The sequence below is a fragment of the Puma concolor genome, chromosome D2, assembly GCF_028749965.1.
Source record: "Puma concolor isolate L17-30 chromosome D2, mPumCon1.1.hap2, whole genome shotgun sequence".
Lineage (NCBI taxonomy): Eukaryota > Metazoa > Chordata > Mammalia > Carnivora > Felidae > Puma > Puma concolor.
The window spans coordinates 20,519,341-20,544,525 of record NC_141677.1 but is presented as its reverse complement, the minus strand read 5'-3'; the positions used below and the strand labels follow the sequence as shown (position 1 = coordinate 20,544,525).

Below are 25,185 nucleotides of genomic sequence, written 5' to 3'. Positions count from 1 at the left end.
CAAACCAAGGTTTTAATGTATAACATTGTGTAATTTTAAGGTGTACAACATGATTTAATACCTTTATATATTGCAGTATGATTACTTTAAGCATTAGGTTAGCTAACATCTCTATTATTTTGAGAATCCTTTTTAAAAATTATTGATGTGTATAGAGATCATGAGTGGTTTTTTTTGTTAACACATTTTGAGTATACTGAACTGTTCTTATAAAAATGATTTTTTCTGTAGTCACATGTAATTTTTGATGTTTATAAAAGTGTCTTCTTCCATTTATAGTAACACTTTGCTCAAGATAAACTGTTTCTTTAATAGGCAATATGTGTTTAAGCACATGGTTGTAATTAAACTTTTTCAGTGAATTGTAGCATTTGAGGTAGATGGTAATTAGCTATAACAGACTAAAAGTTTTAAAATATCAGTTTCTAAATCAGTATAATCTTATTCCTTCTTTAAAAATACTTATTTAAAATTTGAGAAAGTACATAGTTGTATGGTTCAGACTCCAAAAAGTATAGAAATAGGGGCACCTGGGTGGCTTAATCAGATAAGCACCTACTTTTGATTTTAGCTCAGGACATGATCTCACTTTGTGAGATTGAGCCCCACATCAGGCTCTGTGCTGATAGCGTGGAGCCTGCTTGAGATGCTCTGTTCTCTCCCTCTCTCTCTCTCTTTGCTCCTCCCCCACTCATGCTCTCTTTAATGAAAAACATAATAAACATAATAAAGTATTGAAACATATGCAGTGAGAAGTAACTTTCCACACAGCATACTATATTATACTTTTTCCCCAGTGTATCCTTTCAGGGAGATTTTTAACATACACAAATACTGTACATGTGTGTTCTTTTATCACAAAACCTACTTTGAACACTGTTCTATATCTTGCTTTTTTTCCCAGTTTACATATCACAGAGATCTGTCCACAGTGCACACTATTATTGTACCAAGATTTAACCAGCTCCCTCTCATGAATCTGTTGTTTTCAGTCATTTGCTATTACAAATAATGTTTCAAATGAGTAAACGGAGGAAATAACAAAACTAAAAGGCATTATACAGAATGGGAAAAGATATTTGCCAATGATATATCGGATAAAGGATTAGTATGCCAAATCTATAAAGAATTTACCAAACTCAACAGCCAAAAAACAGATAATCCAGTGAAGAAATGGGCAGAAGACATGAATAGACACTTTTCCAAAGAAGACAGCCAGATGGCTAACAGACATATGAAAAGATGCTCAACATCACTCATCATCAGGGAAATACAAATCAAAACTACAGTGAAATTCCACCTCAACCTGTCAGAATGGCTAAAATTAACAACTCAGGAAACATCAGATGCTGGCGAGGATGTGGAGAGACGGGAACCCTTTTGCACTGTTGGTGTGAATGCAAACTGGTGCAGCCACTCTGGAGAACAGTATGGAAGTTCCTCAAAAAATTAAAAATAGAGCTACCCTATGACCCAGCAATTACACTACTAAGAATTTATCCAAAGGATACAAAAATGGTGATTCAAAGTGGCACATACACCCAAATGTTCATAGCAACACTATCAACAATAGCCAAGTTATGGAAAGAGCCCAAATGTCCATTGACTGATGAATGGATAAAGAAAATGTGGCATATCCATATACATATATATACATACATACACAATGAAATACTACTCGGTGATGAAAAAGAATGAAATCTTGCCATTTGTAACAAGGTGGATGGAACTAGAGGGTATTATGCTAAGGAAAATAAGTCAGAGAAACACAGATATATGACTTTACTCATATGTGGAATTTAAGAAACAAAATATGAGCATAGTGGAAAGGAAGGAAAAATAGATAAAAACAGAGAGGGAGGCAAATTATAAGAGATTCTTCAATACAGAGAACAAACTGAAGGTTGCTGGAGGGGTATTGGGTAGGGAGATGGGCTAATGGGTGATGGACATTAAGGAGGAGGGTACTTGCTGGGATGAGCACTGGGTGTTATATGTAAGTGGTGAATCACTAAATTCTAGTCTTGAAACCATTGTTATGCTGTATGTTAATTAACTTGGGTTAAAATGAAATTTTAAAAACTTTAAAGAATAATAAATAAATAAATGATTAAACAGAGACCTACCTCATTCCACCAATGTGCTAGCATACTTATATGAGGGATAAGTTCCCGGAGGGGAATTGCTAGGCTTCTATGAATTTGTGATGTTAGTAGATATTGGCAATCTGCCTCATACAGAGCAGTGGTTTTGAACGAAGGGCAGTTTTGCTCCAGGGAGACATTTGGCAAAGTCTGAGGACACTTTTTTTTTTTTTTTTTTTTTTTACGATTTGGGGAAGGGCTGTGCTCCTGATATGTGTGACAGCTGTTTGATTTATGTGAAGTATTCACACCCTTTGTTCATTTTCCCCTGAGTAATCATGCCCTTTGCTCATTATGTAATCTTCAAACCTTTTCTGTGTCTTTTTGCCTTTTGATTTCTGCATGGCAAAAACACTGTGAACATTTTTTAAGACATACTGTTATGAAGGGAAATTCTGAGTTTTTGTTGGAAATACCTTCTCTAGTTATCAGTTATTCAAGGATTCTTCCATCTTTGGGGGACACTTTTATCATTTCCTTTTGTGTATTTTGATATTTGATGTATTTGGAATTTATCCTGGTATAAGGTATAAATACAGTTTTTTTTTTGATCAGTACTTAATCATACTAACACCATTTAATAAATAATCCATTTCCTACTGATTTTTTTTTTTAATTTTTTTTTCAACGTTTTTATTTATTTTTGGGACAGAGAGAGACAGAGCACGAACGGGGGAGGGGCAGAGAGAGAGGGAGACACAGAATCGGAAACAGGCTCCAGGCTCCGAGCCATCAGCCCAGAGCCTGACGCGGGGCTCGAACTCACGGACCGCGAGATCGTGACCTGGCTGAAGTCGGACGCTTAACCGACTGCGCCACCCAGGCGCCCCCATTTCCTACTGATTTAAAATACAAACTTATCACATACTAACTTCTCATGTATTTGATTCTAAAAATATGTTTTAATGAAATCACTATCTTGGAGATATCTGCACTCCCATGTTTACTGCATTATTAGCTATAGCCAAGATATGGAAACCACCTAAGTGTCACCTAATTGAATGGATAAAGAAGATGTGGTGTATGTATACACACACACACACACACACACACACACACACACACACAATGGAATATTATTTAGCCACAAGAAAGAAGGAATCCTGCTGTGCAACAGTATGAATGAACCTAAAGGCATTTTGCTAAGTGGAGTAAACCAAAGAAAGACAAATGCCGTATGGTACCACTTAAATGTGTAAATTAAAAATAAAAGGCCGATTTAAATTTTTTTTTTTCAACGTTTATTTATTTTTTTGGGGACAGAGAGAGACAGCATGAACGGGCGAGGGGCAGAGAGAGAGGGAGACACAGAATCGGAAACAGGCTCCAGGCTCTGAGCCATCAGCCCAGAGCCCGACGCGGGGCTCGAACTCACGGACCGTGAGATCGTGACCTGGTTGAAGTCGGACGCTTAACCGACTGCGCCACCCAGGCGCCCCATAAAAGGCCGATTTAATGGAAACATTAGAATTGTGGTTCTTACAGGTTTAGGGAAGAGGGGAAGTGGGGAGATACAGGTCAGAGGGTACAAACTTTTAGCTATAGGATGAATAAGTTCTGAGGATTTAATGTACAGCATATATATGTGTGTGGTGTGTGTGTGTGTGTGTGTGTGTGTGTGTGTGTATGTATATATATAATTTGTCATTTATTCCTCAATAAAGTTGGAAAAAATATAAATATGTTTTAGTATCTGGTAGGGTGGCAAGGTTATTCCCTCATTATTCTTACTTAGATTTTTCCTGCCTCTTCTTTTTTTTAATATATTTTGAGAGAGAGAGCACAACCAGGGAAGGGGCAAAGAGAGGGAGGAAGAGTGAAAATCCCAAGCAGTCTCCATGCTTAGTGTAGAGTCTGATGTGGGGCTCAGTCCCACAAACTGTGAGATCGTGACCTGAGCTGAAATCGAGTCAGACGTTTAACCGACTGAGCCACCCAGGTGCCCCTATTCTTGTTCTTTTTAATGTGAACTTCAGATTTAGCTTATATTTAAGAAATTGTTTTGTTATAATCTCATTTTAGTTGTTGATTAAGTAGAATTGATATCTTTTTTAAATTTATTTTTTATTTTAATTTTATTTTTGAGAGAGAGAGAGTGAGCAGGGAAGAAGAGCAGAGAGAGAGAGAGAGAGAGAGAGAGAGAGAGAGAGAGCATCTTAACAGGCTTCATGCTCAGCACGGAGCCTGATTCAGGGCTTGATCCCATGAACCTGGGATCATGACCTAAGCCAAAATCAAGAGTCACACGTTCAACTGACTGAGCCACCCAGACACCCCAAATCGTTGTTGAATTTCGTCTTTGAGAACATGGGTATGTGTGTGTATGTCTTAGGAATGTTTTAAAGGTGTCTTTATATAGACTTACACTTAGTTTATGCTTTGTTTTTGCATTTGTAAGTGGGATCTTCCATTATATTTTCTAACTGGTTATTTATATATATGGAAACTTATTTTCTATTTACCAATTTGAACTCACCATTTGAATTTTTTATTGTTTGTATTTTTCAGTTGATTTCCCAGTATACAACCATTATCTACAAAAAGTAATATTTTTTATCTCCTTTCCAAATTGTTTTACCCCTTTGTCTTGTCCGTTTCTATTTGGTAGAAATTCCAAGAACAATATTAGATAGTAATGATGATAAAAGACATTGTGGTAGAATGCTTTTTCTAAAAGCTTCTTGTATTTTAGGATGGTTGCTTCCTTAATTTCCTTAAAAAAAATTTTTTTTAATGTTTATTTTTGAGAGAGAGAGAGAGAGTATGAACGGGTGAGGAACAGAGAGAGAGACACAGAATCCAAAGCAGGCTCCAGGCTCTGAGCCATCAGCACAGAGCCCGATGCGGGGCTCAAACTCAACGAACCATGAGATCACAACCTGAGCTGAAATCAGATGCTCAACCAACTCAGCCACCCAGGCACCCCCCCCCCCTTAATTTCCTTTTCAAACTTGATGCTAACTTTTGGTGGATTGATACAGATCCACCAATATGATTCTTTCATATTGGAAATATTCATTTGTCCTTTTAAAGAATTTTCATCAATAAAAGATATAAATCTGTTAAATGCCTTTTTAGCAACCACTGACATGATGATAATGACTTTTTTCTTCTTAAATCCATTAGAATGAAATATGAGTAGATTTTCCCATCTTTAATTATCCTTGCTTTGCTGGATAAACACCACATGGTCAAGGGCTATTAGTTTTTAATATTCAGTGCTTTTTGTCACAGGTTTACCAAATTCATTCTGACAGCTATGAGACACAAAACCAGCACTACGGAAGAAGCTTAACGAAAGAAACTCTAAAGGATGGTAAGGGTTGAAAAACCATATTTCAATGTACAGTTATCAAAATAATTCTAAAGTAGTTTCAATTTTATTTCTTCTTTGGTATAATGATTCATTCTGCAATAAATAAACTTAAAAAAAATAAAAGAACCTTAAATTTACACAGTTGTACTAATCATAATTTCTGGTTTGTATTACACCAAAATCCTGGATCCATGAATGCCTTCTTTTACATTGTAGTTCATTTCTTATTTAATAATATATTTTTAAAAATGAACATCTGTGAACCAGCCATATAGCCCAAGTCTTAGAACTAGAGGTTGTCTTTAAAATCCAAATACGTAGAGTATAGTATATTAAAACTACTTCTTACATAAGAGACTTTAAAATGTGTATTGTCATATGTAATGCATTTTTATCAAAATCTCCCATGTATAGTTGAGCTGTGTATTATAAGCTTCTAGAACTACATAATAAATAGCATTAGAAGTGTTTTTTTTTTTTTTCAACATTTATTTATTTTTGGGACAGAGAGAGACAGAGCATGAATGGGGGAGGGGCAGAGAGAGAGGGAGACACAGAATCGGCAACAGGCTCCAGGCTCTGAGCCATCAGCCCAGAGCCTGACGCGGGGCTCGAACTCACGGACCGCGAGATCGTGACCTGGCTGAAGTCGGACGCTTAACCGACTGCGCCACTCAGGCGCCCCAGAAGTTTTTAAATAAAATCTGCTAACATGCCTCTAAAATATTTATAGCCAAAGTATTACAAAAGCAATGATATCTTAATAGATTTCTGGAAATAATATTCTATTAGAAGTTTATTCTTAGCTCTGCCTAAGATAGGAAGGAGCTTATGTGTTAATGTAAATAGTTTGAAGAAAAATTTTCATTGTATGTATAGAAAATGTACATACTGTGATCTTAACAGTATTTTGCCTCAGTTTACTTAACCAATAGCCAGATAATATTCAGATTGGCTCTTTATTAAAATATTTTACAGGCTGATGTGAATATACTTTTTAGCAATTTCTCTTCCAAAGTAGGGGGAACAAGCTATTTAAAAACAAATCAAATTGCACCGACCTAGAAATTCTCAAATACTTAAATACACATAAATAATTTTAAAAGAGGCCTAATAATCTGATAGGTTAAAACATGTAAAAGTCTCCGTTTTGAATAACATATTCAACCTGAAGTATTGTTGATACCCAAAGCGAGCGTAACTTTTGTGAAGACTGATTTAATCAACATTATTAAGATCAGAAAACAGTATTATAGTATGATTTGGTATTTGGTAATGGGCTGTTGACACCATTACAAGTGGTTATGATTTGACTCTAGGTTTTAGATTAGCTCCTGACTGTGATTCTAACAAATAAGAAATCTTACTAAAAAATCTCTCACACTAGCAAATGAAGCAGATCTTGGAATCACATTCCTTAAGAGAACATATATAGAGAGAATTAAACTACCAGTCTGTGTGTAATGATTTTTTTAATCTAAATAGTATATTTCACTTTACATAAGTGTCATTTTTTTCTAGTAAGAGAATCTTCACTAGAAATGAAATTGAGGTCCAAGTTTCTATGTCTGACTAGAATTTTGCCAGTTCAGTTTATTGTAAGGGGTAATGGGGGAGAAATTTGAAGAATTGTATCTAAGATGAGTTTACTTCCCAAGTGATAACTAGTTTATAATTTCATTATAATCCTAATATTTTCCTTTTTATAGGGGTCTCCAGGTTTTTTCATAATGGATTCTGCGTAAGAAAAGATGCTGTTGCTGCCAGCATTCAGAAGATTCAGAATATTCTGCAATGGTTTGAAAATCAGAAGCAGCTTAACTTTTATGCAAGTTCATTACTGTTTGTTTATGAAGGCTCATCTCGGCCAACTACTACAAAATCAAATGACAGAACTTTGGTAGAAAAGTTTTTGTCCAAAGGACAACTGTCAGACACAGATGTACTGGAGTACAATAATAACTTTCATGTGTTAAATTCCACAGAGAATGGAAAAATAGATGTTTCAGTAGGCAAAAGCTTGTCCAAGATGTATGCTTGTCACAGAAAAATGTGTTCAAAAAAGCATCACAGTCATACTTCATTGAAAGCTGAAAATACAGAGCAAGACAATGGGTGGAAAAGCATGTCACAGGAACGTTTAAATGGAAATGTACTTTCCCAACTGGAAAAAGTTTTCTGCCATCTTCCCACTGGTTGCCAGGAGATTTCAGAAGCAGAAGTGCGAATGATAGATTTTGCTCATGTGTTCCCTAGCAACACAGTAGATGAGGGATATGTTTATGGGCTGAAGCATTTAATTACTGTACTGCAAAGTATTTTAGACAATTGAAACCTTTGCTGTGGTCTTTTTAAGGATGGGGCAATCATAACAAAAGCAGCAGTCAATATCTCTATACTTGTAAAGCTATGTAAAAAATTTATATTGTGAGTCTACATTTTGTCTTTATACTTTTGGTAGAAGGGTTATCTTTTTTATAATCTTACTCAGGAAAACTATCTGTTCATTAGAAAACTATGAAGAATAAAAAACTTAGGAATGTTAAGCAGGGAATGTGGTGGTACATGGCTTAAACATCTATTTGGCTCAAGCAAAATGCAAACCGTTATTCAGTCATTAAGAGTTTATTTAGCTTTCTGTAGCCAATTTGTCATGAAATTTCTGCCCACCCAACCTTGACAATGAGCCATATCTAAACTCATTAATTTATTAGAACACTTTAAAAAATCTAGAAAGCACAGGTTGATGTCCTTAGCATTGCTATGAATGAAGTTATTAAAACTGGAGAAAATTCTACTTCAGAAAGTTAAGTACTGTTTAGGTTTTATATTAAAAGTTCAGACCAGCATATCAAAAGGTGCTTCTTAGTAAAGTGATTTAGAATTATTGCATTCCAAAAGCAGATTTTCTCTTTAATTTCCAGTTATTTGCATATTTCAAAATATTATATAAAGATAATTGAAGCGAACAACAACAACAACAAATTTCTTGGAATTAAGTTCACTAATAATTATTCTTGCCAGGGTTAGGAGAAGAAAAAGGGCATTTGCAAGGAACAAAATATTTTCTTTTAAACTCTTAAATTGATGCAAAAATTAGAAAAAGTATTTACTATATTGTGAAAAATGTTATAAACCATATAATACCTTTTCCTACCTTTTCAAAAGGTAGATGATTGTCTTACTTTTCCTTTAAAGACCTTTTGAGAATTTTCTCTTTTAAAATGCATGTATTTATATGTCTCCATTTAGTCAAACAGTAGTATATATTGCTAAAAAGTGTTTCTTAGAATTCTAATAAGCAGTGAAGGACACCACCCAGTATTGTATCAAAAGTACCACGGGTAATTAGTGCACCTCTATAAGTTTGGTGCATATCTAAATCCATGCTTCTATTTCACTCTTACTCAAAACAGTTTTATATCCTATTCCAGATAGAAATAACAATTTAAATTGTAATGAGTGGAAAAATTATTATCTGTATCATCTGAGTTTCACATTTACTACCCTTTAAAAAATAAGTAGTTATTTGTTATTGAAAACATTTAAAACTTTGAAATTAAATTTGCAAATATGTTAGATATTTATGAAAGCATTACTTGCACTTTGATTCACTAACACATCTAAGCAGTTAACAGTTTTGCTGTATTCTTGGAAGATGTTTTATATTTGTGAGCTGTTGAACTTTCTCCCCTCTTTTTCCCCTAGAATTACAAATTAAACTTTTAAATCTTAATGTCTTTGTTTTTTTTAGTGTAAAGTATCACAATTTTGTGTTTATTTCACCTTCCCAGTCTGTGTTTTTCACAAATATCTGAGCACAAACAGAAGTACCAAATGCTCTATGAATTCTATGCTTAGTAACTCTAGTAAACCTGAATAACTTTAAAATTCATATACATTTTGTTACAGCAAAATTTGGTTTTAATTTTTTATTTAGAGTCAGAATAAGTATTTTCTATAGAGACTGCATATTTTTCTCTACTGCCTAAATAGGTATTGGCTGTAGCTTTTCTTTGTGGGGATGAATTTCAAGTCCTAATAGTCAAAAATTTTTTATTTTAATTTTTTTTCTCCCACAACATAGACTTTTGTTGTTGTTGTTGTTATTTGGACAGGGGTTCATAAGTCTGAAGCTCAGATAATTAACAATTTTGAGTCTTAACAAGAGGGTTGTTTTGAATGGGATGGTATCAGGCTATGTACAATGAATTTAATAAATTTAAATATTACCAGATTTTTTGCACATTTTAGCTCAATAAAGTGTGAATCAACTGTTCTAGATTTTCTTTATCCATATGTAGAAATATAGTTTTGTAAAAATCAATGTCTTACCTTTTTGATACAATAGACCATATTTTTTTTTTAAATAAAACAGGAAGCGCTTTTGTCTTTTATTTTTCAGGGAAGAGATTAACATTTAATTCTGTTTGTTTACATTTTTTATCACTGTTACCCAGTGCCCATTTTATGTTATTTTATAAGTAAGCTTACATGTCACAGAATAAGTCTCTGTTTATGTAATCTACATGTGAATATTTTACTATCTAGCCCAGTCATTTAACATTATGCTGAAATTTACCACTGTGGGGAAGAATGATCACTATTCACCAAGCATGTTTAAACATGTACGTGTTTAATAAATAAGCATAATAAGGATATAGTTTGGGTTAATAGGATTACCATAGTTTATTCCCCCTAGGAAATATAAATAATGATTTTAGTGTATTTCTTATGGAATGCACTCATGAAAAGGACTTTAAGAAATGGTGGATAGTGAATAATACATTTCTCTAATAAAAATTTAAATTGTGTAATAGTTTTATAATAAAGTATTTACACTAATATTTTAATATGGATGGAAGTTGCATAAATTCAAGTAAATTAAAAATTGATGATAAATGCTAAATATTTTATCTAAATAGTTTTTCAAGAAACAGTTGTGAAAATGTGTATATTAAATGGCTCTAACGTGGAACTTGTATTTTCAACTCAGTATTCATTATTCTTTGTTTTATGTGTCTGGAAAGATCGTACTTACTATGCCTCTTTACACTACAATTTGCTATTGTGGAGCTTTAGATTGTATTCAACTGAATAAGGACTTTTTTTATGATTTTGATTGAGTATAACTTACTATTTTATGATTTCCAAAATGATGTTCTTCATATTATCTCTGTAAAGTCTATATATTAAATTTATAATAATATAACTTAAGAAAAAGGAATTAATTTTCAGAGATATTTCAGTTGTAATTTTCATATTTCATGCAACTGAAAACATTTGTTTCTAGGATTGGGAATACTGAGAAGATATGGGATGAAAGAAGATGGTATGTAACTGTTTTATTTGTGAAATTACAGAAATTTTGTCCACTATTTTTAAAACATTGTCATCATTTTAGTACTCTTTTAGCAGTTAGGCATTTGATACTTTAAAACTTGATTTGCTCTTAAAATTGTTTACAATGCTTTGTAATAATCTTCCTTATCCTGTGCCTTTAACCTTGATTTGATATGTTTGTAGCCTCAGTTATCCTTCCACTACATCCTGTAATATTTTTATAGCCTAGGCATCAGTTTCTTTAAAAAAAAAAAGTGTCAATTTTATCATGTAAAGAGGTAGCAATTATCTATCGATGCTTTGGAAAGACAAGTAGTGTTGCCAATGGAAGCCAGGCTTCTTAATTCATTCAAAAATATTTACTGGATTTCTACCATGTGCCAAGCATTTTTAGCCCCTGAATATACAGTTGTGAACCAATCAGACAAAGCCCTAAACATTTTCAGCATTCTGTCTAGATGGGGTGGGGTTGGGGACTTAATTAAAATAGAGATACAGAGAAATATGCATTTAATGATAAAGTTCACTAGCATTTGAATTTGTGTAAAGATAATTATTAAGCTGAGCTAAAGCAACTGACAATATGTTAGAAAGGTTAAAAATAATATGTTGCATCATTATAACCTCTATTTGACTTTTGGGTTCAGGTAGCAATTATAGATAGCATACAAAGGCCTTAATTTTTCTTTTCACTTTTCTTGCCAGTAAAGGTACGTTTATTTTTAGGCCGTCCATTTAGAGTAGTGTTTTAAAATAGCGTTACTGTGAAAAATATTCCATTACGTATTCACAAGCAACTTACTGCACATTTTTAAAATTGTGTTTTACAATTTATTTAAAAATATTTTAGGCCTCAATTTCATCTTCAAATCACTGGTATTTTAAATTTGGCAATGAATATGAAATTACTTTTTGATTTACAGAATGCTTGTATTATTACTTAAACTACTTGTTAATATTTTAGGAAGATTGGAATCTCTGGCTTTTTGATGTTTAAATTCTTGTTACTTAATGTTGATAGTGTCTAATGAGAGGAAATAGTGTTCATGTGATTAAATAAATTAGAATGTACTTTGAAGAATTTTTTTTTTTTAATTGTTAAACTTTGTCATCATGGGGTTAAAGTTTGGCCTGGTGTTCACTTACAGCATATATTAAGCTTAATTATGAAGTGAAATAGTTTCAAGTAGGATGTGGAATGCACCTGCATATAAATGAAATTGGCGTGCACAAAGACACTTTACTGTAGGGAGCTGTACTGGAAGATTTATGAAAGCATGTGAAATTGCACCTAAAATTGTATTAGTGACTATGCTAAATTTATTGTACTTGATGAGTGAATGTATTTAGTGTAGTCAAAGTTACTTTGGTTTAAATGTCTAAACAATGTCTCTCTTTTTAATGTGTTTGTAATTTGTATTATTGATGGGAGTATTCTTGGACTGCAGGGGTATTGTCAATGTGTGATTTGTGTTTTTATTTCATAGAGTCATCTAATGTGATATACCGATTTTTATAAGTGATACTTAGATAATTCTAATAACTGTATATTTGACAACCTATTAAAATGTTTTGCATTGGAGCTTTTCTTCATTAATTATAATATGCTAACAAACTCATGGTAGTTTAAAAATAATTTACTCACTCAACAAATATTTGAGTGCATGTTATGTATCAGAAACTGCAGAAATCATTAGGGATTCAAAACTGATTAAGACAAGATGTTAACAGAAAAAAGCATACTCATTGCAAATGAAAAAGTATGTAAACTTTTTGCTTGAATATTTATTTTCCTATCAGATGTACTAAAATCTTTAGAACCAACCTTATAGGAGAAGTGGACTATAAGAGACACCAGTTGACTTGGCTGTGAAAAAAAATATACTAGAATTATAAAACTTTAGAAGTAGGTAAGATAGTTTTGCTTGTATTTGAAGTTTCACAAATCAGTTACTTAGTCAGTGACCTAGTTATGTTCATTCGTTAATCAAAAAGAGAGGGTACTATCAAATACCTATCCTGTACTAGGCACTATATTTACCTTTGGAGATTTTGAAAAGCTGCATAAGAGATTTCAGAACATGTTCTTAAGATATATACTGTCTGGTAGAAAAAAATGTAAATATGGAATAAAATATTTTTGGAACTATAATTGATTCTTATCAATATCCAGCAGGGCTGTGAAAGAGAAGTCAGGTCTGATAAAATGCAAGAGGAAGAGTGATTTGTAGCTTCATTGCAATTGTGAGTCATGGCTCCAGAAGACTGTATGGCATTCCTCTTTTATGCCTGCTACTGTGAACTGTGAGAAGAAGCAATACTATGGAAGTAGTTTAAGATTAGCTGCTAACTACTGAGAATAACAGGGAATCCCACCGCCATAGCCTCCTAGTTATAGCTAAGTATAACTAAATAGGGACGCTTGAGTGGCTCAGTCGGTTAAGCGTCCATCTTCGGCTCAGGTCATGATCTATCTCACAGCTGGTGAGTTCGAGCCCCGTGTCAGGCTCTGTGCTGACAGCCCGGAGCCAGGAGCCTGTTTCAGATTCTGTGCCTCCTTCTCTCTCTGCCCCTCCCCCACTTGTGCTCTGTCTCTATCAAAAATTTAAAAATGTTAAGAACTAAATAAAAGGGGCGCCTGGGTGGCGCAGTCGGTTAAGCGTCCAACTTCGGCTCAGGTCATGATCTATCTCACAGCTGGTGAGTTCGAGCCCCGCATCAGGCTCTAGGCTGATGGCTCAGAGCCTGGAGCCTGTTTCCGATTCTGTGTCTCCCTCTCTCTCTGCTCCTCCCCCGTTCATGCTCTGTCTCTCTCTGTCCCAAAAATAAATAAACGTTGAAAAAAAAAAATTAAAAAAAAAAAAACTAAAAGCTGAAATGAAATAAGTGAAAATAATAGTAATAAAATAAAAGTGAAAATAATCACTTGAGGATTTCATTAAAAATGCAGATTTGGATTCAGCAGAACTGGATGGGGTCTGTGATGTTCCTGGGTCATGGAACACTCTTTAGTAGCAAGATTTTTCAAAAAGTTCTTTAGTCATAGAGTGTTCAGTAGAACTTGGATCACTGTGATGCAAGCAATACAGCTGTTTGAAAGGCAAGAGAGAGTGCTGAGAAAAGAAATGTGAGAAAATGCAGCCAGCAATGGCTCAAGTTAAAACTGACCATTCTCAATTGGAAGAAAAGTTCATCAGCTATGTCAGGCCACTAAACTTTCCTCCTACACGTCTAAATAGTTCTCTAATAATAAACTAATCTTTTTCTATTTGTGCCATTAGCTTTTCATGGGTGTGAATGATGCCTACATTGCCAATTGAAGAAAACAGTCTGCACATGCTTCTTAATTACATTGTACTGCTAAAGGCAGAAATCGTGGTACAATTGGTTTGGATGCTCTGAAATGTTTTGAGTCAAATCTCTTTGTTTCTAAAAGAAGTTAAGTAGGTCTTTAAAATTGTTATTAATTAAGCTAATATAATTTGACAAAGTGCTTTGGGATGAGCACAAAAGAGATGGTGAATGTGGAAGTATCACGTAGACACTTGTTACGTCTATGGAAGAGTAAACAGTATTATTTCAGACATTTTGAAGATTGTAAGCTTAAGATAAATAGGCTTAATTTATAGCTTATAGGGTTTGGATCCAGTTCAAAGAATATCCTTATTTTTGTGAATTTGTAAAGAAACTATATCATTACTTTTAGGTCTCATGAATCTTAACTTCCATTTGCCACTCCCTATTATGGTCGACTAATTCATCTGGCTTATGCCAGAGGCAGAACAATCATAGTAATGGGCTAACCTGACCACTCTGTCAGCAATGATTGCTGCATAACAGCCTAAAATGTAAGTGGCTTAACAACTGTCCTTTATCATTTGTATGGATTTGCAAGTCAGTTGGGTGATTCTGCTGATCTTGGCTAGACCTATGTTTCTACAATCAGCTGGCAGGTCAGCTGAATTGGGGGATGGGAAGGTGGCTGGATTGTGAATTAGTCTAGGATGGCTGGGATGACATGTCACATTCTTTCAGTAGGCTAGCCCTGGTATTTTCTTTTGGTGGTAGGGGTTCAAGAGAAGATGCTGAAATGTGCAAACAAGTTTCAAGCTTGTTTGAGTCAAGTTTGCTACTACTGCCAAATTCAGAGTCAGTTTGGGCAGATATGGAAGAAGGACACAATGCAATCAACCATGTGTTCCAATCTTAGATCAATTCATATAGGGCACAAAAATATGGAGTTTTAGCTTGTCATGGTCTATGTTTTCATCAGGCAGCAATGTCAGATTAAGTGGACAATATGGGCACTAATTGTGTTGATTAGAATAGGGGCAGCAAGATAAGCAGTATATGCAAATTTTAAAATCTCGTTTGTTTTCCCTCTTTTAAAATTTCACCCCGGTTTCCTCTCATTACTTTCCCAAGGTGGAACCCTCTGGGTAGTCTCACAGTGTTGCCATCTTAAATTTGTAGTATTATGTTGTCATTTGGGGGTTGGTTGGTGTCTTAAGCAATCTTTTCCCCCCCAAGTTTTTACTTAAATCCCATTTAGTTAACATACAGTGTAATGTTAGTTTCAGGTATAGAATTTAGTGATTCATCACTTACATACAACACCCGGTGCTCATCACAAGTGCACTCCTTAATAGCCATCACTCATATAACCCATCCTTCATTTCCTTCCCTCCAGTAACTATCAATTTTTTTCTCTATAGTTAAATCTGTTTCTTGGTTTTCCTCTCTTCTCTTTTCCCTCTCTGTTCATTTGTTTCTTAAATTCTACATATGAGTGAAATCATATGGTATTTGTCTTTCTCTGATTGACTTATTTCACTTAGCATAATACTCTAGTTCCATCCATGTTGCAATGTCAAGACTCATTCTTTTTTATGGCTGAATAATATGACGCTGTGTAGTGTGTGTATAGTATCCTAAACAATAGTATCCTAAACAGTCTTGTCTTAATGGACTTACTTAGAGATGACTTAAATGTCAGTTTTCTTTCAAGTGTATATATGAATTGTTATGTTTCTATGACAAAAATTATGCAAAAGACATGTACTTTCTTTTTTTTTTTTAAACATTTTTTTTTCAACGTTTATTTATTTTTGGGACAGAGAGAGACAGATCATGAACGGGGGAGGGGCAGAGAGAGAGGGAGACACAGAATCGGAAACAGGCTCCAGGCTCCGAGCCATCAGCCCAGAGCCCGATGCGGGGCTCGAACTCACGGACAGCGAGATCGTGACCTGGCTGAAGTCGGACGCTTAACCGACTGCGCCACCCAGGCGCCCCAAGACATGTACTTTCTATTGCATATTATAGATACAGTTCCCTAGTTGGTGATAAAACTATTTTTTTTAATTGAACTGGTACTTTTTGTTCTGTTTTTATTTTTATTTTTCCAACAAAAGTGGCTCAATTTTATTGCAGGGAGCTAGGGAGGAGCAGGGCAAGTGAGGATCTCTGTAGGAACTCCTATTGCTGAAAAGGACTGTCAGGCCTCAGGTCTGTCTGGAAGCAGACAGCTCAGAGCCTGAAGCCTGCTTCAGATTCTGTGTCTCCCTCTCTCTCTCTCTCTCCACCTTCCTTGCTCGCACTCTGTCTCTCTCAGAAATAAACATTAAAAAAAATAATAACATCTCCACAAGAGATGTTAAGAGTCAGAAGAATAGGGAGGCCCTAGACTTGCCCCTTCCCCCGAACAGCTAGATAAATATCAAATCATTCTGACTCCCAAGAAATCGATTGGAAGTCTTAGAGAACAAAGCTGTACATTTATAACAGAAAAAAATGACCTGTGGAGGGTAGGAACTATACAGAGAGTTGATTTGTGGGAGAAAAGAGACATGGGTGCTTGGTGGGGAAGGATCCCTGATCACAAGCAAGTAGTTAGAGTGCAGGAAAGGGGCACCTGGGTGGTTCAGTCAGTTAAGCGTCCAACATTGGCTCAGGTCATGATCTCCTGGTCCATGAGTCCGAGCCCCGCGTCGGGCTCTGTGCTGACAGCTCAGAGCCTGGAGCCTGTTTCAGATTTGGTGTCTCCCTCTCTCTGACCCTCCCCTGTTCATGCTCTGTCTCTGTCTCAAATAAACGTTAAAAATTTTTTTTAAAAAAGTGAAGGAAAAAGAGTGAAAACTCATGCAGGGAACTGCACAAGAAAATTGTTCCCTGAAACCATTAATGGGAAAAAGGAGAGGGTTTCAATACCACCAGTTTTTTATAAACAGTGGAGTGCAAAGTCTGAAGTTTGGGAGGTCAGTGCCTGGAAGTGCTCCAACAAGGAAGGAGGGGAGAGCCTCAGGAATGGGTAGCACAGTCTGAGGATCTCGTGGGTTCCTCGGGGAGAAGCAGTTGCCCTGGTTGGAGTGCATTTTGTAGAGGTGATATGGCCTCTTCATGGGCAAAAGACCCTATGGGTGCCATTGAATTGCCCTACTAATGACTAAGGGCAGCAAACCGTGGTGTAGCCTGTGTATTGCAATTTACCACAAACTCTGATCCACTGCCACTGTGGGTTGTGTACCTATTTTCTGTGACAAGTCCACACTGGCCACCGCACAGTGACATCCTCCTCTAGAGAATCAGTGGGGCCATACTGTGGGGGTCCCTGAAGTGTGGGGTTTTGAAACATAGCCATGCCTGAGATAAACTCCAGGAGGGCTGTGCTGCCTGGCAGTCAGCTCAGACACAGACAGGGTGAAGGCAGAGGTCAGATGGGGGGGTGGGGTGACTGCACATCTGTTAACACTTGAATTTCCCCCTCCAGAGACCAGAGAGTGGAGCTAAGCCATTTTAACCCTTAGTCCCTCTGCACTGATCAACCTCAGTGAGCTAAACAGCTTTCTTACACCAAGTCCCACCCCCCTGAGCTCTGAGCCCTCCAGGCCCATCTCCACTAGAGCAAATCCACCTAAGGATCAGAGCAACAGGCCCCAACCCCAGAAAACCAGCACAAACACCTCCCATGCAGTTTACTGATCATAGAGTGCTGCAAAACTTCAGCTCTAGGGGAAACAGAATCTTGTTTCCTTTGTTTTCTGTTGTTGTTGTTGTTGTTTATTGGTTCCCCTGCCCTCCCTTGGATACAGAAAGAACAACTTTTATTTAAGTTTTTAATTTTCTATCTCTTTTTATTTTTCCTATCAAGCTTAACAAGCAGACCCAAACACATTTAGTGTCTAGTTTCCTTTATTTTTTAAGTTTAAATTTCTATTATTTTTTCCCTCCAAAATGACATGATGGAGGAATTCACTCCCCCAAAAAGAACAAGAAGTAATGGTCAGGATTTAATCAATACAGATATAATTTAAAACAAAATATCTGAGGATTTAAAACAAAAATTATAAGGGTTGAAAAAGCATACAGGACACTAGAGAATCCCTTACTGCAGACATAAAAGAGCTAAAATCTAGTCAGACTGAAATTAAAAATGCTATACTGAAATGCACTCAAGTGCATAACAGTGAGGATAAAGTAGAGGAACGAATTAGTGATACAGAAGATAAAATTGTGGAAAATAATAAAGCTGAAAAGAAGAGGGAAACAAAGGTAATGGATCACAATAGTAGATTTAGGGAACTCAGCGACTTATATAAGAGGAATAACATTCATATAACAGGAGTCCCAGAAGATGAAGAGAAAGAAAAAGAAGCAGAGGTTTTATTTGAGCATATTAGCTGAAAAACTATCTAATTTGGGGAAAGACACAGATTAAGATCCAAGAAGCAGAGGTAATTCCCATTAAATTCAATAAAAGTTAAGCATCATTGAACATATAGTCAAATTCCCAAAATACACTGTTGCATCCACACGACTCCTGAAACAGAATGCTACGGGCACCAGTGACAGTCAAAACAAAGTTTATTACAATGAGAGGCAAGGCCGACCGATCGGGACTAACACTCTTGACAAGAGTGCGGCCCCGAACAGCCGGGGTACAGAATTTTTATAACCGATCAGATCGTTTTATCATCACCTGGGAACAGAACAAAGAAACAGGTTCCAGATGAGTTAGAAACAGTTGTCTAATGAGGTGTTTAGACTTTCTGCCTCTAAGTTGCAACCAGTGGATCTCCTTGACCCTGCCCCTGGCGCTCTTTGAACTTTTGTTTCCTTAATTGGTGAAGCCTAATTTACAAGGGTATGAGGCGTAGTTTACCAGAGAAAAGCAAGGCTGTTATCTCTTAACCTTCAGTGTCAACACAAAGCTGTTATTTTTCAAGCTAAGCATTAGCCCTACACTACAATTTAACCCTTACATTTCCCCCTTTTCTTGTCAGTGAATCAATCCCTTGATTCATCATTAGGAACTAAGGGGATATAATTGGACCTGATCATCATAATTTTTATTTCACTCTCTTCTTGACATATTGTACTAACCAACTGATAAGGTACGGGCCAATAGTTAACCCGAGAAGTAACAACAGCAGTGGCCCAGCTATGGCTGTAAGCAGTGATGTGAGCCAGGGGGACCAAGAGAATAAACTCTGATACCAATTATTGCTGGCCTCCCTGGCACGTTCCCTGGTCCTAAGATTATCCCTGACCAAACTGAGAGTGTCTTGGATTACTCCGGAATTGTTCGCATAAAAACAGCACGTTTCTCCGAGGGCCATGCAGAGGCCCCCTTCCTTCATGAAGAGTAAATCAAGCCCTCTTCTGTTTTGTAATACAACCTCGGCTAAAGAGTCTACTTGGTGTTCTAGCCGAGAAATTGAAGTTTCCAAGTAGCCTAGGTCTCGGTCTACTTGCTTACAGTTTTGAAATTTTGGTCCCCCACAATGAGTCCAGCAGTTCCAATAGCTGTGGATCCTGCAATTCCCAGTCCCACTAGGGGTGGAATGAGGACTGGTGCTGCCCTTTTTACCCTGGTATGTTAGCCAATTTTTGTTCTTGATCCCTGTGTCACATCCATAGGTAACCATATAGGGGTTTTCGGGGACCGGAGGAGCAAAGCCTGTTGGCTGTTTATAATTAGTAACTAAAGTCCCCCATGAGTCCCCCACCAAGTCGCATAAATCAAACAAACAAACAAACAAACAAAAAAACAAGGCACAGTGGAAGAGGTATTAGATGTTATCACCTTCCTCATGACAGTGTCCCTGAGTTCCCATTGGTATGGCCAAAAAGATAGGGGATGCAATTTCATACAGTCCCCCACACTTAACACCATACAAACCCAAAAAATTATGCCCGCATCAGTCTTAGCTTTAAAGGATCTTCTGGGTGCCTTTGAAACTTCCGTTGCTGTTTGTTATCTGGTTCTGTATCAGTCTGGGTTGTTCCCGCCTTCACACAGTTTTTCTTAACCTGAGAGTGATGAATCCAGGTTCGGACACCATCTACCTTGACGGCCGTGTGCGTAGTCAGAATCACGGTGTGTGGTCCTTTCCAGCACGGTTCCAGGGTTTTAGGCTCATGCCTTTTGACCCAGACTAAGTCTCCTGGTTGAAAGGGGTGGGGAAGAACAGGAGGATGAGTGAAGGCTTCTCTCAAGGCCCTGGTTATTTCCTTCTGTACATGTTGCAGGGCCATGAGCGAAGCCAGCAAATGGTCCCGTTCCAGCTGTTCCATTACGTTGTCTCCTAGCCTCGGCAGGATAGGTGGAGGTCTGCCAAATAAAATTTCATAAAGGGAAAATCCCTTGACAAATGGAGTACAACGCGCTCGCAAAAGGACAAAAGGCAAGACATCAACCCAATTTTCGCCTGTCTCAAGGGACAATTTGGTTAAGGTCTCTTTTAGGGTCCGATTCATCCTTTTTACTTGACCCGAGCTCCGGGGTCTATATGCACAATATAATTTCCAATCTATTCCCAATGCCTGGGCTAGACCCTGGGACACCTGCGCTGTGAAGGCCGGGCCATTGTCTGATCCTATGCTCAGAGGCAGCCCGAATCTAGGAATTATTTCATTTAATAATTTCTTAACTGTTGCCTGAGCCATTTCTGATTTAGTGGGGAACGCCTCCACCCACCTGGAGAAGGTGTCTACAAGAACAAGCAAGCATTTATATCTGTATTTCCCTGGTTTAATCTCAGTAAAATCTACTTCCCCAAAGCGGCCTGGCTCAATTCCTCTATCTCTTTTAGCTTCTGAAATCTTCCTATTTGCACCCTGATTTACTTGGGCACAATTTACACACCTTTCAACCATCTCTTTAGTCTCTTTTCCCAGCCCTTTGCACCCTGAACTTTCTCCGCACTAATTCCGCCATCCTCGTTTTTCCCAGATGAGTCCCTTGGTGGAGCTGACCCACCATGTGCCTCCCGAGTGCTGCCGGTAAGAGTATCTTACCTTCAGGATCTTGAAACCACTTTTGTCCCGGCATCTTAGTTCCCCCTTTTCTGGAAATCCACTCCAAATCTTTAGGAGTGTAATTGGGCTCCAGTGGAAGCAGGGGCTCTGTCAAGATCGGGAGCTCCAAGGCACTTTTACTTTTAGTTGGGGCAGCTTTCTCGGGCTGCTGCATCAGCCAGGCGTTTTTCGATTGCCTGTAGGGAGTCGCCTTTCTGATGTCCTGGGCAGTGAATGATTGCCAGCCTCGCAGGTTCCCAGATGGCTGCTAGAAGATCTAAAATTTCAGCTTTATTTTTGATGGCCTTGCCTTCTGCTGTGAGGAGACCGCGCTCTTGATAAATGTATCCGTGTACATGCGCGGTTGCAAAAGCATAGCGGCTGTCCGTATAAATGTTAACTGACTTGTTTCTTCTGAGTTTTAGGGCTTTTGTTAGTGCGATGAGCTTTGCGCATTGGGCTGAAGTTCCTGGGGGAAGGGTCTGTTGCCATAAAACTTCACGGTCTGTCGTCACCGCAGCACCGGCATACCTTTGCCCTTGAAACACAAAACTACTGCCATCTGAAAACATACTATCAGGGTCATGTAAAGGAACGTCTGTAAGATCAGAGCGGAGGGACGAGATCGTTGCCAAGGTTTCTGGGCAAGAGTGCAGAGGGGGATTCTGTCCTTCGGGCAGCAAAGTGGCTGGGTTTAAGGTTGTGGGGGCACAAAAACGTACTGGTCGAGTAGCAATGCTTGATATTGAATAATCTGAGCATTTGACAGCCATCGCTCTGGGGGAGCCTGCAGTAAAGCTTTCACTTCATGGGGCCCCGTGACAGACAATGCTTGCCCCAAGGTTAGTTTGTCTGCATCTTTAACTAGAAGCACGGTGGCGGCAATTTGTCAAATGCATGGGGGCCATCGGAAGCAACTGGACCCAACCGTTTGGATAAATAAGCCACCGGTCAGTGCCAAGGTCTTAGGCGCTGAGTCAGAACTCCCTTGGCTATCCCCCCTTTTTCGGCTACAAACAAATGGAATGGCTTGGTGGGATCTGGCAAAGCCAAGGCTGGTGGGGTTATGAGAGCATCTCGTAAGGCTTTAGTTTGAGTTTCCCCCCCACGTGAAGGACTCTGGAGATCCTTTGAGAGTGGCATATAAAGGGGCCTCCAGTTCAGCAAAACCAGGTATCTACAGTCTGCAGTAGCTTGTTGCCCGAAAGAACTTGCGGACTTGTTTGCGAGTTCTAGGCTGAGGAATATCGAGTATAGGCCGATTCTTTGTTCACCAAGATAACGCTTACCTTCTTTAAGGTTGTAACCTAAATAGGTCACTGCAGTATGACACATCTGTGCTTTTCTGGCTGACACTCGGTACTCCAGTTTTTGTAGAAGAATCAAGAGTTCTTTGGTGGCACTCAGGCATTTCAGATGAGAAGGGGCTGCCAACAAGATATCATCAACATATTACAGTAGAGTTACCTGTGGGTTGGAGATCCGAAATGTCTCTAAATCTTGGTGCAGGGCTTCATTAAAAAGAGTACGAGAATTTTTAAATCTTTGGGGGAGTCGTGTCCAGGTGAGCTGTCCGGCTTTTCTCTCTTCAGGATCAGTCCATTCAAATGCAAATAGTGGCTGGCTTTGTGGGGCCAGCGGGATGGCAAAGAAGGCATCTTTTAAGTCCAGAACTGTATAATACACCTGAGAAGGGGGAAGAAAACTAAGGAGAGTATAAGGGTTGGGTACAGTGGGATGAATGTCCATTACCCTGGCGTTTACTGCTTTTAGGTCTTGAACTGGCCAGAAATCAGATGAGTTAGGCTTCCGGACAGGAAGGAGCGGAGTATTCCATGGCGACTTGCATAGGATCAAAATGCCAGAGTCGTGCAAACGCTTGATGTGAATAGCGATTCCCCGCCTAGCCTCCCGGGACATGGGATATTGTTTTACTCTTACCAGAAGTGCGGATGCCTTAAGTTCCACTATTATGGGAGCTTGATGAATTGCCAGCCCAGGTGGATAGGTTTCAGCCCACACCTGGGGAAAATCTGCCTGGAGGCTTTTAAGGAGGGGATCGACTGCATGGACATTTTCATTAGGCACTGGAGTGAGCAGGCCCTCTTCCCCAAGTGGCACAGTCACCATTACTGTTGTTGGGCCATCCTGGCCGACTTTAATATGCATACCCCCTTCAGTGAATTTCAAAGAAGCTGTTAGTTTATACAGTAGGTCTCTAGTAATCCACGGTAGGGGCATTCAGGCATGATTAGGAAAGAATGTGTAATAGTTTTACAGCCTAAATCTACTTGTCGGTTAGTGGTCCATTTACAAGTCTGGGACCCAGTTCCTCCTTGCACCAGGGTTACCCCTTGCCTGGTGGGGCCCGGATCTTGTTTTAGAACTGAAAATGTTGCCCCAGTGTCCACCAAGAAGGTCTTAGGTTGGCCCCCTATATTAACAGTAACCAATGGCTCAGAAGGGGCCACCGAGCCGTGGCCTCGTCAGGCGAAATTGACTCCCCTCACAGATACCTGGGGTGGCCGAGTTTTGCGTTGGGCTAAATTGGGACAATCATTTTTCCAGTGTCCCTCTTGTTTGCAATATGCACACTGATTTTTTTCCTAGTGACACTTTAACCCTTTGTTTATCTTTTTTCTTTTGTCTAGACCAGAATTCTTTGGGAGTTCTGGGTCCTCTTCCCTCACGGGCATCCAGGACGGCTGCCACCACCCTGCTTAATTTTTTTGTCTTTTTTTTCCCTGAGAATCCCTATTGTTGAAAATTTTGGGGGCTATTTCAACTAACTCAGATAAATTTTTCCTTTAAACCCATCTAATTTTTGTAACTTTTTCCGAATGTCTGGGGCTGCCTGTGAGACAAAAGCCAGATTTAATGCCCTTCTGTTTTCAGGTGCCTCAGGGTCAATAGGGATAAAGGTGCGGTACGCCTCCATGAGCCTTTCTAACAAGGCTGAGGGGCTTTCCTCAGCTCCCTGAATTACTTCTGTTACCTTAGACATGTTTGTGGGCCGGCGGGCGGCCGCTAGGAGACCTCCCAGTAGAGTCTGGCGAAATAGGGTTAATGATCGCCTACCGTGAGGAGTGTTGGTCCCAATTCTCAGGATGCGAGGAAGGAAAAACTTCCTCCAGCACAGCAGGATCCTCGGTGGGTTGCCCGTTTGGCCCCATCGCTAATTTCTGGGCCTCATGACGGATCTTATCTCGCTCCTCAGTGGTGAAGAGAACGTGCAAGAGCTGCTGGCAGTCATCCCAGGTTGGCTGATGGGTCACAAATATAGTTTGAAGAAGAGAAATTAATATTTGGGGTTTCTCTGAGAACGAGGGGTTTGGAAGCTTCCAATTATAAAGGTCACTAGTGGAGAAGGGTACGTAAGTCATAAAGGGTTGGATATCACCTTGCAGGGGTGACCCCGGACAAAGGGGTAGGGCAGCGGGAGGGGGGTGGAAGGGAGTCCTTGACTGGGTGTGAGACAAGCTCAGGGGAATGTCCCAACTCGGGCTTGCCTCCTGATCTGAAGCATCTTGACCCGTATTTTTTTTTTTGGGCGAGAACTATAGGGCGGCGGGTGGTAAGTTTCTTCCTCCGGTGCAGTTGATAGAGGGGGCAGCCGCTTAGTCCCGTCAAGACTCTTATTTTGAGCTCCAGATGGGCTGCCTTTGAGTGGTAAAGCCTGTACTTTAGGGAGGCAAGGGAGAAGGGGAAGGAGAAGTTTTAACCAATTAGGAGGGTTTTCGATGAGGGTCCTCCATGTCCCAATATATGGGATTTGGTCTTCATGCCTAGAAAAGACATTATCATGAAATATATACCAATGTAAGGTCAATGGTCCCCTGTGGAGGCCATTCCACCTGAAAGCTGGTCCATTCCACCTCGCAGAGAATTCGAAGGACTGGCTTCTTAACGTGGAGGTGGAAAACTGAGGTAGCTCTTTTATAGTCCTGGAAATGGGTTAGTATGAGACTCAGAGGGGTGGGGGTACTCTGATTTTGACCCATGACAAAGATAGGCAGAACTGACAAGGACGCACAGTCAACAGGAAGAAGACAATTAAGACATGAAGAAAACACAAGTTTGAGA

The 25,185-nt window shown here is 38.6% G+C and overlaps 2 protein-coding genes across 5 annotated transcripts in view; one reads left to right on the top strand and one right to left on the bottom strand.

The window, feature by feature from the left end:
- IPMK (inositol polyphosphate multikinase) overlaps positions 1–12,955 on the top strand; it is a 68,020-nt gene extending 55,065 nt beyond the window's left edge. For all 4 annotated transcript variants that reach the window (XM_086679742.1, XM_086679739.1, XM_086679741.1 and 1 more), the window contains 2 exons: positions 5,379–5,460; positions 7,170–12,955. In XM_086679742.1, the coding sequence (XP_086535868.1) occupies positions 5,379–5,460; positions 7,170–7,792 (705 nt within the window). In that variant the 3' untranslated portion in view covers positions 7,793–12,955. The remainder of the gene's footprint in view (positions 1–5,378; positions 5,461–7,169) is intronic.
- A 9,336-nt stretch (positions 12,956–22,291) lies between these two features.
- Positions 22,292–24,106, bottom strand: LOC112854415 (uncharacterized). The gene is given in 3 exon segments (XM_025917864.2): positions 22,292–23,336; positions 23,339–23,536; positions 23,893–24,106. Coding segments are annotated over 3 exon segments (1,194 nt in total). The 3' UTR covers positions 22,292–22,554.
- Between the last annotated feature and the right edge of the window lie 1,079 nt (positions 24,107–25,185).